Source organism: Panicum hallii, chromosome 4, assembly GCF_002211085.1.
Source record: "Panicum hallii strain FIL2 chromosome 4, PHallii_v3.1, whole genome shotgun sequence".
NCBI classification, from domain to species: Eukaryota; Viridiplantae; Streptophyta; class Magnoliopsida; order Poales; family Poaceae; genus Panicum; species Panicum hallii.
Genome location: NC_038045.1, coordinates 2,527,689 through 2,542,521, shown reverse-complemented (window position 1 = coordinate 2,542,521; position 14,833 = coordinate 2,527,689). Strand labels below are relative to the sequence as shown.

General features: G+C 45.7%; 2 protein-coding genes, 1 long non-coding RNA gene and 12 other non-coding genes across 16 annotated transcripts; 13 read left to right on the top strand and 2 right to left on the bottom strand.

Annotated features, from left to right (window-relative positions):
- Positions 1–118: 118 nt before the first annotated feature.
- Positions 119–4,743, bottom strand: LOC112888619 (calcium homeostasis endoplasmic reticulum protein). Of its 2 annotated transcripts, none has more exons than XM_025954884.1 (3): positions 3,708–4,743; positions 1,564–1,829; positions 119–1,129 (listed from the first exon to the last, which is right to left on the bottom strand). In XM_025954884.1, exons 1-3 carry the CDS (start codon positions 4,616–4,618, stop codon positions 384–386), a joined length of 1,923 nt encoding a protein of 640 aa, XP_025810669.1. In that variant the 5' UTR covers positions 4,619–4,743; the 3' UTR covers positions 119–383. The 2 variants fall into 2 exon arrangements, with proteins under 2 accessions (XP_025810669.1, XP_025810670.1); XM_025954885.1 differs by having other exon boundaries at positions 119–1,117; positions 3,708–4,741.
- Positions 4,744–6,013: 1,270 nt separating this feature from the next.
- Positions 6,014–6,665, top strand: LOC112888633. The gene is made up of 2 exons (XR_003227870.1): positions 6,014–6,268; positions 6,362–6,665. It is a non-coding gene; the product is annotated as an uncharacterized LOC112888633 (long non-coding RNA).
- On the top strand, positions 6,171–6,298 carry LOC112891244. Its single transcript, XR_003228471.1, has one exon. It is a non-coding gene; the product is annotated as a small nucleolar RNA snoR111 (small nucleolar RNA).
- Positions 6,370–6,513, top strand: LOC112891252. Its single transcript, XR_003228478.1, has one exon. It is a non-coding gene; the product is annotated as a small nucleolar RNA snoR134 (small nucleolar RNA).
- Positions 6,590–6,674, top strand: LOC112891248. Its single transcript, XR_003228474.1, has one exon. It is a non-coding gene; the product is annotated as a small nucleolar RNA U36a (small nucleolar RNA).
- A 68-nt stretch (positions 6,675–6,742) lies between these two features.
- Positions 6,743–6,836, top strand: LOC112891298. Its single transcript, XR_003228518.1, has one exon. It is a non-coding gene; the product is annotated as a small nucleolar RNA Z223 (small nucleolar RNA).
- A 79-nt stretch (positions 6,837–6,915) lies between these two features.
- Positions 6,916–7,032, top strand: LOC112891302. The gene has a single exon (XR_003228522.1). It is a non-coding gene; the product is annotated as a small nucleolar RNA Z278 (small nucleolar RNA).
- A 111-nt stretch (positions 7,033–7,143) lies between these two features.
- LOC112891239 lies at positions 7,144–7,248 on the top strand. The gene has a single exon (XR_003228467.1). It is a non-coding gene; the product is annotated as a small nucleolar RNA snoR97 (small nucleolar RNA).
- Positions 7,249–7,519: 271 nt separating this feature from the next.
- On the top strand, positions 7,520–7,614 carry LOC112891224. The gene has a single exon (XR_003228453.1). It is a non-coding gene; the product is annotated as a small nucleolar RNA Z157/R69/R10 (small nucleolar RNA).
- Positions 7,615–7,683: 69 nt separating this feature from the next.
- On the top strand, positions 7,684–7,784 carry LOC112891223. The gene has a single exon (XR_003228452.1). It is a non-coding gene; the product is annotated as a small nucleolar RNA Z157/R69/R10 (small nucleolar RNA).
- Positions 7,785–7,858: 74 nt separating this feature from the next.
- LOC112891242 lies at positions 7,859–7,983 on the top strand. The gene has a single exon (XR_003228469.1). It is a non-coding gene; the product is annotated as a small nucleolar RNA snoR80 (small nucleolar RNA).
- A 188-nt stretch (positions 7,984–8,171) lies between these two features.
- On the top strand, positions 8,172–8,262 carry LOC112891303. The gene has a single exon (XR_003228523.1). It is a non-coding gene; the product is annotated as a small nucleolar RNA R38 (small nucleolar RNA).
- Positions 8,263–8,673: 411 nt separating this feature from the next.
- On the top strand, positions 8,674–8,773 carry LOC112891269. The gene has a single exon (XR_003228491.1). It is a non-coding gene; the product is annotated as a small nucleolar RNA R30/Z108 (small nucleolar RNA).
- A 107-nt stretch (positions 8,774–8,880) lies between these two features.
- LOC112891299 lies at positions 8,881–8,974 on the top strand. The gene has a single exon (XR_003228519.1). It is a non-coding gene; the product is annotated as a small nucleolar RNA Z223 (small nucleolar RNA).
- Positions 8,975–11,951: 2,977 nt separating this feature from the next.
- LOC112888625 (protein HEAT-STRESS-ASSOCIATED 32) lies at positions 11,952–14,414 on the bottom strand. Its single transcript, XM_025954894.1, has 5 exons — positions 14,179–14,414; positions 13,290–13,481; positions 12,977–13,190; positions 12,487–12,710; positions 11,952–12,349 (listed from the first exon to the last, which is right to left on the bottom strand). Exons 1-5 carry the CDS (start codon positions 14,332–14,334, stop codon positions 12,236–12,238), a joined length of 900 nt encoding a protein of 299 aa, XP_025810679.1. The 5' UTR covers positions 14,335–14,414; the 3' UTR covers positions 11,952–12,235.
- Positions 14,415–14,833: the final 419 nt, after the last annotated feature.

Genomic DNA, 14,833 nt, shown 5'->3' with positions numbered 1-14,833 from the left:
AGTTCGGCACAGACAAGAAACATGTGAAAAGTTGAAACAATAACCAAAGTAAAATTATTTATCTCTTCGCCAACCACGGAGTCGATTTCTCGAAAACAACGCGCAACAGCAGGTCAGGTTACGTAGATATATCTGGAGAATGCATAATTTGCAACTGGCAAACTACATGTCGATTTCTCGAAAACAAGTCCTTCCAGCTGTAGGACAGGCAAACTGCTGATCTCTAGAGCATTGCATTTAGATTTATCAGAGAGACTGACACATTTGCTGTGAAAGCACAAAGTTGCATCGCGCAGTAACAAGAGAACCATACAGCATTACATCGTCACCTACATCGTGAGGCAAAAGTTGGGAAAATGGGAAGGGTTGCAGTCTTGCAGCTTTCACCTTGATGTGGAGCGAGCAGTGATGGAAGAATGGTATGTGGTGCTCCTCTGCTTGCGGTATGAAGAATAGACATCATCATACTGGCTCACCTCGTTGGGATCAGCAGAAGCTCCCAGACCCAACCGGCCGCTGGACCCCGGTTTGCTCTCAACGCTACCATCAGCACGCATCCCTGTCTCAGGGTTTACAAGCAGGTTAGGCGGGGGAGGAATACATGCCCCTCCCTTTCGAGCAGGAAGTTCCCTCTCATAGTCATCGTAATCATCGCGCTCGCTCTGCCTCATCGGACCTTCTGATGGGTTTACCTCCCCAATCTCGCTGAAGAACTTTGATACACGCTCAAGGATCTCAGACTCTGGAACAGTCGATGGAGGGATGACTGTGGGGATGTCAAGTGGGCTCAAGGGAGAGTATGGCACTCCACTTCCAATCTGCATCTTCCGAACCATTCCAGGAATCAGGCCAGGTGGGAAGAGTGGATAAGGAGGTGGATTTGAATCATTTGAAGGAGCAGCAGTGCTTTGAGGAATCGCAGAGGGAATCAAAGATGGTTGCACTGGTAAAGATCCTGGATAAGTAGTTTGACCTACAGGAGGATAAACACCTGCTGGGAGTTGATTTGCTGAAAATTGTGCAGAGGGTCCAGATTGAAGTGGACCAGAGATAGGATGGATTGCCTTTTCCTTCTCTGGAGGTTCCGAGGACCATTTTGAGGGCACCGGCACTGATCCTGCAAAAGCACCTATAATCGTTTAGGATTGCTGCAAGCCTGCAACCGAGCAAAATGTCCAGGCAATTACATCTTAAAGGATATTGCGAAAACATGTTGTAACGTCATAGAATTAAACAACAAAATGGTTTAACCTGATGGTGGCCCAGATATTTTTCAGAGAATGAAATCTAGAAACTATGAATCCTATAAATAGTGGCCACAACATATAGCAGCTAGTGCAGTTCAGAGATTGCCCAAAAAGTTTCTGGAATCAACATATCATGATCAAATTTAAGAGTTACTGAATCAAAACAAGAAAAATGGTAATCACCTGAAAAACAGGTTAAGTACTCAATACAAAAAACAAGCATCCTTATACCGTCAGATACAACCCCCAAAAAGGTTAAGTACCTAGATAGAATGGAAGAAGTAGAGGTAGTTGAGGAGGAAGAGAAAGGAGATACCTGAAAAGGTAGAGGGATCTGGTGAAACATGTCGCGGTGGCAAAGGATATGCCAACCCACCTTTCATCTCTCTTTCAAAGTTAGCAATGGTTTCCTGGTCATAAACTTCCTTTGAACCCCAGAACTGCAGGATTTTCTCGACACGAGTCTGGCTGTCATCTTTGCTCTGTGGATTATTGTAAATCCTTGCAAGCATGGAACCCAGCACAGATTTAAAAGCAATAGCCTCGTTGTCAAGGTCCCGAATATTAGTTCGTCTTTGTAAGCTGCAGCATGTAGAGCAGTACATTAAATATAGTTATGACGTGCACTATGAAATTCTCAGAAGCGAGATTAGATCTCTCAAGGGTCATGCCTCAGCAAGTTCTCCAGAGCAGGTGTTAAAAAACGTAACCAAACAGAATCCAAAGTGATTTCCAATCTATTTAGTTTGATCCATACTCAATATCATGGTACATCAGTGCACTTATATCGCATAAGTTCATATTGATATATCCTCAAATTTTCTTATTTTCCCATACGGACCCTCCTGTCGCAATGCGCCAATGTCTAGAAATCAAATTTATCCCATATCCCTCATGTTATTACAAGACATTACCAGATGCTATTTGCCATGTGTTTGTAGCACTGCACAGTTTCTAATGGGCCAAAAAATGCGTAAAGAATTCAGGAGTCCCCTATCATCTTCATATGAGACAGGAAAAATTGGTTCTATGACCAAAAGAACACCGCTTTAGAAATATACCATACCACCAAACCCACATGGTACACTTTAATGCATCAAAAGATCCCTGCAGTACTCATCGCCGTAGGCCCGTAGCTGCCGGCCTGCCGCTTTGCTCTCCACTGCAGCACGTCTCCCTCACTCTTTGCCCCAGCCCGGCCCTCTGCTTCAAGCTGTGGAGCTGATCTGTTCACCACCTCCTCAGCTTGCTCCACTTGAAGCCTACTGCTGGTGTTAGTGTTTGCGTGGTGAAGACTTCTCCAATTGTTTGTAGAATTCTCATATCGGCATACAACGGGAAGGAGTTGTTATTGTGCATTACTGAGAACAAACTGGATTGAATTGTTCCTCATCATCTTTTGCATTTGGGTTCTGGTTGATGGTCAGCGGCAGTTGCATCGGTAGCCAGGACAGGCAGGGGCACCGGCCGGGAGAAACTTCAACGCAGCTCTCGTCCATCTTCTCCCTTGTAGATGTAGACATAATTCACCTCCGTCTCTGGCGCAAGCTGCTGAACCCCAGCCTGCCTCCGCCAAAAATCGCCGCAGCCCAACTCACCTCCACCAGAAGCATCCGTGCCTGCAGCATGCCTCTGCCCAAATTGGAACGATCTTCTATTGCCCAAATTGTGGCCCCCCAAATCAATCTCTAACTTGTCCAAATACCTAACCTTGACGCAGATCTGCATGGTATTAAACTCCTCCCTATCCAAATTGAATTCATGATTTGGGAGAAGGGAAGCAAAGCCAAATGAGGCTGTGACTCACCGAAGAAGGTAGGATACACGAGATGAAACAGGATATGGATTGAAAAAGGTAACAGAGTGGTAAATCCTGGACAACACAATCTTTTGATTGTATTAAAGTGTATTGGATGGGATCGATGGTATATTTCTAAAATGGTGTTATTTCAGCGTTGTAGAAACAATTTTTTTTCTATGAGAAAAGGATCCTAAATAAATAGGTATACGATCTTTCTTCCAACTACGTACAAAGCACATGACAGTTTTTTATTTGCATTGATTCTGTACTGATAAAATTAGGTATTTTTTTTAAAAAAAAGCATGCCTACATTGTTCAGATGTTGGTCTTTGAAAATTACACATCTTTGAGATAAATTAGGCCGAACTATGGTAGCACCAAATACCCCTAATTTGGTGAGTGACCAAGATGAGAAATATAGTATAGATGCTGGAAACATGAAAAGGTCACTCTCTATGTTGCTGCGCTATTGTTGACAAGATGTCAAAACAATCTGCTGATTGACAAAAACATCGTGAACCAGTCACATAACTGCTAGAGGATTATTGCTCATACTCATCAAAATGAATACAGGACACCCAATCAATGAAAGAACTAAACTTAAAATGACAAGGCATAAGGAATTCTATTAAAAACGTAGAAGTAAAATGGAGCCATACCTTTCGAAAAGAATGTCGTTCACCAGGAATATTATGTGCAGCTGACGCTCCGTATCCTCCAAGGTAAATACTCTCTCCCTAAGAGCTTCAGCCAGAGCCGGCGCAAATGGTAACCTTTGCATAAACCATGACTTTGCTCCCTTTATTGATTCCTTGGTGCCATTAAGATTGCTAAGCACATCTTGCAGCTCAGCAGCAACATCAGTGGGTAGTGGCCCGGATAGTCCCTTGAACGGTTGCGCTGCAGCCTCATACTCCCCATGGCCGTGAGAAGCAGCAAACTGCTGGTGCTGGTCATAGAATGGCGGGTACCCCGGCTGGTGAATCGGCGGCCCCCTCATCATAGGACCCATCGGCGGCATCATATGCATCGACCCCGGCGGGTACGGCGCCGGCACCGGCGGGCGCGGCAAGAGCCAGAGCATGTACCTGTAGTAGGCGTGGCCTTCCCCGCCGAAGACGAAGGCGTAGTCCGGGTTGTCGTGCTGCTTGTCGCGGATCATGGCCTCGAATTCCGGCCCGTTCTTGCCGATGTATTCGACGAGCTTGTCGATGCGCTTCTGGAGCTCCGGATCAGCGGGGGGCGCGGCCGGCGGCGGAGCGGATTCGAACGGCGGCGGGTGCATGTAGGGATGGTGCGGCGGCGGGGAGGGCGTGGACATGACATGCGGCGGCGGGTGCGCCGCGTACGGGGGAGGCGGCTGCTGGTGCGGCGGTAGGTGCGAGTAGGCCGGCGGCATGGGACGCGCGTAGGGCGCGGGCGGGTACTGCGGGAGCGGAGCGCCGTAAGGGTGGGGCGGGTACTGCGGCGGCGCCTGCGGATGGTAGCCGCCGTACTGCGGGGGCGGTGGTTGCTGCGCCTGCGCGTACGCCATGGCCGCCGCCGCGTAGTCCTGGGGTTGCCGGTCCATGTGAGGGGCTCCGGCGAGAAGAGGGGTAGGGCTCCGAGAGACGGTGAGGGCGGCGGCGGAGACAGGGGAGGAGAAAAGGTCCGAGAGAGTCCGCGAGATGCCAAGCCGAGCAGCTTGTGGACTCGTAAAGGCCGATGGACCAGACGGTCCAGACCCAGATTCGTTCGGCCCATTAAAGAAACTGCATCGCGCCCGTGAAGGAATTGGAGTCCACCTTTCTGAGAGCCGAAATGATGGAATGTTCGATTGACTTGAAAATTTGAAAAATAAAATCTCTTCCGAACGAGTTCATCATGCTAAGTGAAACCACGGTGCTCAATATAACCAGATTCGTACAAATCTCATGCTATCTTCAAACTTTGTTTTTTCTTTTGAAAAAAGAATCTCATGGTGTCACTCATTGCCCTCTCATCTTCCTCCCCCTCACCATGGCTTGCATCAAGCTAGTTTTCTCGCCACCTCTTTGTGAGCTCTCATTAGAGCTTAGAATTTTATAGGTTGCGAGTCAAACCAATAGCGGCAACTGGCAATGGACGGTGGCGGACAGGGTATCAAGAGCGAGATGTCCTAACTATAATGGTTAGGGAATGGTATGGAGCGAGAAAGAAGCGAAATAAAAGGGCAGTTGGCGGCGCGGTGAGGCAGTGCGGCACCACCAACCATGAGTAGTGACTAGTATGAGCATGATCACTTCGTCAATACAATATTTTTTGAAGCCTCTCGTCTAGGTACAGCTGTAGCATCTGTTCATTCGCTAATACAAATTGATTGTCCTAGCCATATGCTCATCCCCACAGGGATGCTATCCGTTATTGGTGAGAGTGGCTCGCCATCGCCGCTCTCCTCACGCGCCGCACTTCTACTCATCACCGTTTCTTTTTGCATCTTCACCATCGAGCATCTCTCTCGCCACATCTTGTTGCCCTCCACTTTGCTGTTGATCTCCCCGTGTCATGACCATATTTCTACCAACCACACCTATTGGCAGCTAATAACATGAGTTCCCTTTCCTCTTCTAAGGCTGCAGAGATCATTTGATTGCATGCATCAAACATCCTTAAAATTACAAGGGAATCCAAGTACTTTGCTTGTAATAGCCGCTTTTATTTGTTTCAACTCTTGAGGTTGAAAAAACTCTCATGTCTAAAATGAAAAAGGTCCGCAAGTAAACGAGCGTAGGAGATTAGCCCCTGCGAGCTTGTGTAGATCTGAGCTCGAGCCTGGCTGTAGGCTTGGACTGATCGCAGCCTCGGCTCGGGATCGAGCCTGAGGTTACAGGCTCGTTCAACTTCGGCTCGAGCTCGAGCTTGAGGTGATAGGCTCGCCCGAGTTCGGCTCGCCCTACTCTCTTAGCCGCCACGGAGGCTATAAACACCAACCGATCCCCTCCTCTCATTCTAGGGTTCCAAGAACCAGCCCGCCGCCGCCGCTCCCATCGTCGCCTGCTCGTCGTCCGTCCTGCAGTCTGTTTCTCGTTGCCGTGTCCCTTTTATCTTTCTCTCAGTTGTTTTGCATCATTTCGATCTGTAACTTACTGTGGTCCTCTCTTGTTCATACCGGCGGGGGCACGAACTCTTTTGTGCGGCGCCGCCCATGCAAAGAGGGGATAGATCGACGCGTCAAGAAATCGTTTCAGTTGCCATGACTCCAGTAGGCAATATGATTGTTGCTTGACCACAGTTTTGCCCCTCTCTATTTAGTCTCTTGCCTGTTTTAGTCTCGTTTTTTGTTTTGATGATCTAGATCGTTTTCTGCACGGTGCTAACCCCGGGCTTGTCGGATTACTACCTTGAAGAAGGAAGCCCCAATGCCTGTGCTAGATCCACCATGCCATTCAGTGTTGCAGGCTATGACAAATCCTGTCATTGGTTTGTGTCAAAGCAATGGATACAGATATTCATAACAGTTCATCTCTTATGAACTTTCTTTGCTGTTTTCATTTGATTGACGGCAGTGTTTTTGTTTGATTGATGGCAGTGATTTGACATTACCCGCGCTTCTGATGTAACAGTGAAGCAAAGGGAAAAATAATGGTTGAATATCTTAATATGAGCCATCCAGTAATCAATAACATTTCCGTTGTCTTAGTTGTTTTCTGCATTGGTGTCATTTTTTCTCATGTAGATTTGGCAGTGATGATACAACCTTTCAGCTTACAACGCCAGTTCTGCTTCTGAGAATTCATGACAGATAAAGCTGATACGTATCTGAGCCTTGATCTCTCTAGTGTTTGTGCACATTCATGCTCACTTTAGAATAATTAATTTATGCATCAATATGAACATGGCATACAATTGGCCACTGATGAAATCGCCCAATGTTTGGAGGCTGCAATCGGCTCCAAGTTCCTGCTTGTCAGGAAGAACCTACTTGGAGCCCTGCACTCGAATGACAACATCGGGCAATGCTGAGGTCCTAGATGCTATGTCTAAATGCGTTTGGTTTAATCTTCTAGTTTAATTGATCTGCCGCCCAAACAATGATATGCTGTGTTCTGTGCCGAGTTTAACTATCCACGCGCAAGTGCTTTCTGATTTGCGTGGAGGCTGAAAAACTCGGAGAGTGTGTGTTGTCATCAGCTTCGTCTCTTTGTTACCGTGAGATGGGAGTTAAATAACAGCCCGAGATTGTCTACTCCTGTGTGTTTCAACCGTGGACCTATTTTGCTTTGTTCCTTGCAACAAAATTGACACAGCCTGCAGGAATCCTTGGGAATTCAGCTCAACAAATAGCACAGGTCTATCCACCAAGATAGCCAAAGCCCAATATACATCTCTCCCGTAAATAATGTGTCCCTGAAAGCCCAAGGCGTACATAACCCCTGCTTTATTCTTTATTTATTCCAAGCTCTATCACAGATTATATTATTGTCTTTTTTGTGGTTAGATTTGTTGATTTGAGATGGGAGCAGTGATGAGTATTTTTTGTGGACTAGAGTTTCTGATACTGCCTCTGTAGTATTTGATGACCAAACCCTTGGCTGTCTGAGCTCTGAATTCTCACTCAACCTTTTTATTGTTTACTTAGATTGTTATTTGCTTTCTGATGTGATAGTTGTCCCGAGATTTTGAGTGATGATGAACTATTGTGTTTTGGACTAGAGTTTCTGATACTCTACTTTATGGTAGTAGTTGAAGACCAAACCCTTGGCTGTCTGAACTCAAATCTTAGTCACCAGTGTCTTAATCATCTTTAGATATAGGTCTGTATCCATTATTCTTTTTGTTAGATGCGTCCATTACCAATTCTGGAGGATGATTTTGTTCCTCTTGGTATAATGGCTCGGATGCGACATGCTATTTTTTCATATCCTGATTGGTGGCTTTATTGGTGCCAATCTAATCCTGGAAAGGCTGCATATATTCATTCAGATGTAAAATTGATCAATTTCCCATGCTTTTTGTGGGATCTAAATGATTGGAAACATTGAAAGTGAAAGCGCCCAATCTGGTTGATTGTGGTGTATCATGATAGTTCTTTCATATTGAATAGGAAGATCTGGTAGATTCCTCCATTATTTTTTCTTTTTTATTCTATTTCTGTGGTCTGATATAGATGTGGATGATGATAACACAAGTAAAATACAGTTATCCCTGTCTGATTCCTTCATAAGGGTGCTGAGAATACTATAATCTGACACATTTGCCTACTTATGTTTTAACAACTTGTTTTCTGACCCATTTTGTTTTAATGAGTGAAATTTAGTAATTTACAGATTATTTTACTACAGTGTTGTTGGTGTTGGATCATGGCATATGATGATATTTTTGCAACTATTTCTGTTGATATTTCTTATGAACTAGGACGGTGTGTTGATCACTACTTTACTTTGCTTCCCATTTGCATGAACATGATGGCCGGCATTGTTGGCAGTTAGTTTGATCAGATTTGACTATTTGGGAGTGATATTAAATGTCTATCTCTGTACATTGGGATTGATCTGTAGATTATCTTGCTGAACTGAGCTGTATGAATTCTGTTTCATCTTCTGGGCACTCTCCAAAATTGTTCTTTTTGAAGTTCTTTTTTGTTAGATTTGTTTCTGCATTGGAGGGTAGTGTTGCGATGAGGACAAGCAAGCTTCCTCTTCTGAAGGTATTGAGGACAGTTGCTGGCAGAATCGAACCAATTAACCTTATTGCCACCATTGAGCAACTAGTGATCTCCCTCCAATATATTGTTTTGCTGTTTTAATTTTGCTTTTCTTGTTAAGCAATTTTGGATGCTGGCTGATGCACAATCTAAGACCTGCGGTACAATTGAGTTGGCAGTGATGATACATCCTTTCAGCTTAAAACGCCAGGTCTGCTTCTGAGAATTCATGACAGATAAAGCTGAAACTTATCTGAGCCTGGTATCACATTTCGTTAATAGCCTTATTTGCTGCAGATGGCAAAATTTTCCTTTAAACCTTGCATCTTATTTGCCTACCATTCCCAGGAAAAATTCAAGTATTTCATTCTGCCACAGGCATACAAGTTTTAATCATATCTTCATCGGATTTGGCTTTTAACATGGTTGTGAGCTAATTTTTCGTTCAGTGACCCCTTGTGAAAGGGAAATTAAAACAAATGTGTGATGAAGGTAAACCTGTACAGAATAACAGTTGAATAACTGTTACAACCTGTACAGTTGAACAACAGTTGAATAACAGCTGGGAAACATTGATTAGGGTTTGGTGTTTCCCAAGCCATAGCTGCAGTTGAAGACTGTCCTCGTCTACAACGGTCTGGTTGACACGTGTTTTGTAGACAAAATGAAAATGTTGGGATTGATTATTGATTAACCTACCTCGAGGGCACATTGTAGTTGTATCAGGTTGATTAAAACCTACTCCGTTTTGCTGCTTCCTCCGTGCTTCACGCGTAAGAATAGGATCGACGCCTGTTGATCAGCGCTAGCACCAATGAATGCTGATGCACACTCTCCTCTCCACCTAGAGGCGTTGGCATTTATCGCAGTGGCCTGCAACTCTTTTTTCCTTCATCACAGCTCTCTCTCTTGTTGGAAGCGAGAAAAGTGGAATAAGTATATTATAGCCCCATATGCTAGCGAAAAATAGCAGATGATGAATTGTGGTGGGTGGGATAGATGAATTGTGGTGGGTGGATAGAGACGCTGAGCACAGAACCTTGTCTCGCCCACTCCCTGACCAATAGACTGACGGTAGCACGCACTTGTCCTCTCTCAGTGCATCTTCGGCGCTGAGTGGTGGCCCAAGTCTATTGTGGCCCTGCCTGTAGCTAGCGAACCAAACGTCAGGAGAGGTACAGACCAACCAAGCGTTGTGTGCCGTGCAGATGTCCTGTGAGCCATGGATGCTGCTGCTAGGAGCGAGAAGCTATCCTGGCGCCGTCATCCTCACCGCGCTCGGTAGCCACACGCCCTCCATCGAAGCTTCATCGTCCTCACCGCGCTCGGCAGCCACGCCCTCCGTTGAAGCTTCATCCTGCTGCTCCGGTGTAGAGCCCTCCGTTGAGCTCAGCCTCAGCCTCTCACGCCGAGCTGCGAGGGCCCCGCTAGATGCCATCTGTCTACCCCCCTCCCCCCTCAGCCTTGCGTGCCCTGCTTCCGCTTCGCTGGGCTACAACCTCGCGTGGCCACGCCGCTGGCAGCAGTTTCATCTAGCTGTCGAGCCACGCGGAGCACGCCGCCGGACGCCACTGCCCCGCCTGGCCATCGAGGAGCGAGGACACCTAGGTTGGTGCGCTCTCGGCCCCCGCGTTGAGCTGAGTGCCGCCGTCGGGTGAGGCAGAGCGTAGTCGGGGTCCGCTATGGCAGCGCCGGTGCCGTTGATGGGCGCGGCGGTTGCGGCTGCAGCAGCCAGTATCACGGAGCGGCGCCCCTCGATTGCCACCTGTACCTCAGTTCCTTATCTATCTACTCAGTCTAGTTTAGAGCTAGTTCCTTATCTATCTACTGTTACTTCCTTTTGTTCAACAATGCAAAACAAGCATGATTTAAGCAATACATGATTATATTTCATTTTATATTATAAAACAAAGAGAGAACTATAAGGATACACTTTTGTTTTTCTATTTCTTCTTCTCAACATGTTTTTCTTAGTACTAAGCAGTGATTGAAGCCATAAAAAAATATATCCTTATTCCCTCCGAATTAGAATTTGAGTTATGGACTTATGATGCTTAGGTTTGGATCAGATCAAACCATGTTACAAATCAGTTTTTTAATCCCCGAGCTTCATAAAATTAGCCCGGCCTCTACTTTTCTTGCCCAAAGAGGTTATAATAGGATTGGGTTATGTACAGTTCTACATCCAGATAGAATAGGTGATTACCCATAATGCTTAGAAATTAATTACTATTCTACTGCAAATTTAGTGGAGCTTAAATCATAAACATTGGATATAAGCACATCTATGATAGTATGATATCTAGCAATATAGTCAGCAAGTGCAATTCTTATCATTTATTCTTTTTTCCTTTCTCAAAGCCACATATTTTAAGCAAGATAAAGTAGAAGGGTCTTTGGCAATCAAATACTTTGGGGAAGGTAGCCTTGGTTGATCTTTTGGGCAGGCAATAGCAGTTCTGTTTCTTTTTCGTTCTAATTTATTTTCAGGAAGAAGCAAATTATAATGTTATATTTTTTGTACAAGTGTAACTTCAATACCATTCGTGGTGGAACAATGAGGCTTAATATATTGTATTTGGTGATTGTGATCCTATTCAATATGAAAATAATTTTTCTTGAAATTTATATTATTTATATTTATTCGAGCATATGATAGAGCGTGCATCGCGCCGAATGTTCTAATATACTGTAAAGCCTATTGAGAGGCCGGGATGCTATAGGCAGGTATAGAGACCCAAATTGAACTTCAACATGGCATAACAATCTGAGTACCCTTCCGCTGTTCATCTGGGAAATTTCTAGTGATAGACATATAAAAAACATCACATATTTCAGATGCAAGTTGCATGTACTATATTTTGCCTGTGGTGCTCAAATTCTTTTCTCCAGAAAGAGCATTTCCTTACCTCTTTGAAACTTTGTTCCCTGCATCCTTAGTTCCTGACCTGATTGGCAAATGACCCGGTTGCCTCAACAAAACTGATTCTGCTTCGAGTCTTAAATAACGGTGATATCTCACCAGTTCATTAACGTTTGCTTAAATTTTGTGGCAGCTTGCAACCATAAGAAGTTAACAACCCAGTATGTAGAACAGATTTATCGAGAACAACTAGTGTTTTTTGTTGTGGGGGTGGGGGGGGGGGTGCTTGAGCAAGTAGAAAGAGGAAAGCAACTGGACCCATTTGGCACCTTGGGCTGGGCCCAGTCCGGAGGAGAAACTGTTTTACACCCAGAGAACTGTTGAAGATCCTGAAAATTCCGGCGTTTCGCATGCGCGCAACTGCACACACATGGACTAACATAGCAACTCGAACACAATCTGGTGCAACAACTGCAATGAACACAAACGTCGATACAGTACTATATACAGAGCCAATTATTACAGCGGTTATTCATAACACAACAGGTGCTAGCGCATTGCTCGCTGGTAGTTACTCTGAGGGCTGAGGCCATAACAAGCTGCGCGGCCAGAGGCGCGGAGCTAGAGAACCATCTCAGCTCCGGGTTTCAGGAAAAGCTCGTTTACAACAGGAAGAATGGTGAGGCGAAACGGGAGGAAGGGTCGCTTCTGCACATGTTGAACCCCCGCAGGCGCTCCAGATTCATCACGTCCGAGTGGTCAACGAAGAGATTCACCTACATTCCCAGACCGATACATGTCAAAAAACTTTGGGATCAAATGGTGAATGAACAGAGAGCATTGACAAGAAATAGTCTCATCAGCATTGCTAAGATTCAGCCATTCAGGTTTTTAGGGGGAAGAGATTCAGTACCCTTGGGCCGTATCGTTTGACGAACCACTCGGAGGTGCTGGGGTTTGAAGCTTCGAACATGGTCTTCTCGAGACCGAGCCGGCCTACTATCTTTGCAACGATGTCTGCCCTCAGGGAGTCAGCGCGCTGGCAAACGTCATCAGCATCTATCATGATCATATCTGCCCCTGCTTCCAAGCATCTCTCTGCCCTCCTAATCAGCAGATCAACATCTTCAATTCTTTCTGCAATATGTGCCACAAACATCGGTTTTGTAAATATAGTAGTGTGGTGCGATTTAGACATGCGGATTTAGAATGAAAATGCAGGCATAGCGTGCAAGGTGGTAATAACCTAGTGTGGCAAATGGCTCATTTACAAGGTACAAATGACCTAGTGTTCACTGACCAATATATCATAGGCAGTTAGTAAAAATTGTTGCTTGATAGAATTGTGGCTCCGTGCAAACATCATTCAGTAATGATATGAAACGACTAGTACATTACTTTACCTGAGCTCCGCTCCTTGACTGGAGCTATGTACGCCCCAAATGCCCTACCACCAGATGCAGGAATATCAGAACTGTCAAACTTCACGGAAAACAGTGGCTTTGCCCTCAGACCGCTACTCTTGATGAGGCGGACCAATCTCAGGAGAGCATCTTCAGGGAGCTTGAGAGATCCAGCATTCAGCTCAATTGTGTCAAACCCTAAGGCCTTGCATTCCTGAGATGGAATGGAATGCTCATGTTATGTACAACTCCAAGTTTTACATATGTCTGCCACATAGCTACGAAATTATAAAACCGTACCAGACCCACATACCGCCACATATTGCTTGAAAGAAGAGGGTCCTTGACGTAAAAGATGCTCTGCCCAGTCACCTGTGCTCACGTATATGTCATGTTTGTGTGCTAAATCAGTAATCTCTCTAACCAATTCTTTTCCCATCAAACTATGGCATCCCCCAGAGAACTTCAAACCGTCAACAAAAGGACCAAGAGAATCCAATATTTCCTGAAATGAAAAACAAAAAGTTAGGCCTCAAAATGTGCTGTCAGAAATGGTTAGGATGGAGAAAAGAAGCAAAACACATCACCACTCATTTGATAACCAATAAACGAGCTATGGATCTTCTTTCCGAGAACGGTTACTGATTTTTCCTAAGTTCCTTATCCACTACATTTAAATTTCATTAAACGTTCCCCGTATTTTCTCTTTTTTCAGTTGGGTATCAAATTCCGCTTTACAAAAATCCCAATGAGTAAAACACGCTTTTATCACACAGTGAAAACATAGATGCTCCGGATAATAAAATAGTATTCTACCAATCAGCATGAATCGGCTAATTCAGACATCCAGCTCAACAATCAGCATCGATTGGCTGATTCAGTTCGAATTGGCTACACCCATGGCGACCACATACTGAAGGTCTGAAATCACTCATACGGTTTCAACCTAAACAGCAGGAATCTAATCTCGTGACGAATTAATCATCAAACGGGGCTTCAATTTGAAACAGGCAAGCATTTCCGCCACGATTCGTGCATGTCGCAAATTCGCGTTCGGGGGGCAGGCCAAAGCTGAATCGCGCTCAAAATCAAACCAAAATACGTCCAAACCAGCTCGGCGCAACCCAATACCAAACGGATTGGAGAAGAGCACAGGACCAGGACGCCGCGAAATAGGGGACGGGTGTGAATCGGCAGCGAACCTGGAGGGCCTGGTTGGCGGGGCGGAAGGAGTAGAAGGGGCTCCGCATCTCCGTCACTCCGTACCGGCGCGGCTTCTCCGGCCGGTCGTCCTCCTCGTTGCCGTAGCCGTACCCGCGCAGCGACAGCGCCACCACCTCCTCTCGCCAACCCCTCATCGTCGCCGTCGTCCCCTCCTCCTCCTCCTCCTCCTCTCTCTCTCTCTCTCTCTCGCTCGCTGTGATGGTCTGATCGTCGTTCGAGAAAAAGCATGGGGAGGAAGGCGGTGGAAGCTCGCGGCTGCTTCTGGAAGCGAGCACTGGCTGGCCGCTGGGCCATGGCAATGACGTGTGTCCCTGGATGGGGACCACACCGATGACAAATGTCCGCATCTCGACTCTGTTTATCCAATCTGAACTGGGCTTTAGTGGGCCAGAACCATTCACAGGCCTGGTTCGATGGGCTAAATTGTGCTGCTCCCCTCCAGCGTGCGAGAAAAGGGCCAGCAGCCCGGCAAAGTTGTGCATGCTGTTGACGTGGCATCAAATGTTGGCCCACTGTATAGCGTTGCTCCTATTGCAATGTCCAATGATGGATCATTGAAAGTCTACTTCCTGCTTATACAAATCGATAGCAGTTATGTTGTCATTGCAATATCTTGGGTTAGGCACATGGAAA

Coding starts and splice junctions, on each gene's coding strand:
- LOC112888619 (XM_025954884.1), bottom strand. CDS start 4,618: ATGGACCGGCAACCCCAGGACTACGCGGCGGCGGCCATGGCGTACGCG. Junction 1,830..3,707: donor AACGACATTCTTTTCGAAAG/GTATGGCTCCAT, acceptor TACATGCTGCAG/CTTACAAAGACGAACTAATA. Junction 1,130..1,563: donor AGATCCCTCTACCTTTTCAG/GTATCTCCTTTC, acceptor AAACGATTATAG/GTGCTTTTGCAGGATCAGTG.
- LOC112888625 (XM_025954894.1), bottom strand. CDS start 14,334: ATGAGGGGTTGGCGAGAGGAGGTGGTGGCGCTGTCGCTGCGCGGGTAC. Junction 13,482..14,178: donor CCGCCAACCAGGCCCTCCAG/GTTCGCTGCCGA, acceptor TTTTCATTTCAG/GAAATATTGGATTCTCTTGG. Junction 13,191..13,289: donor CTTTCAAGCAATATGTGGCG/GTATGTGGGTCT, acceptor ATTCCATCTCAG/GAATGCAAGGCCTTAGGGTT.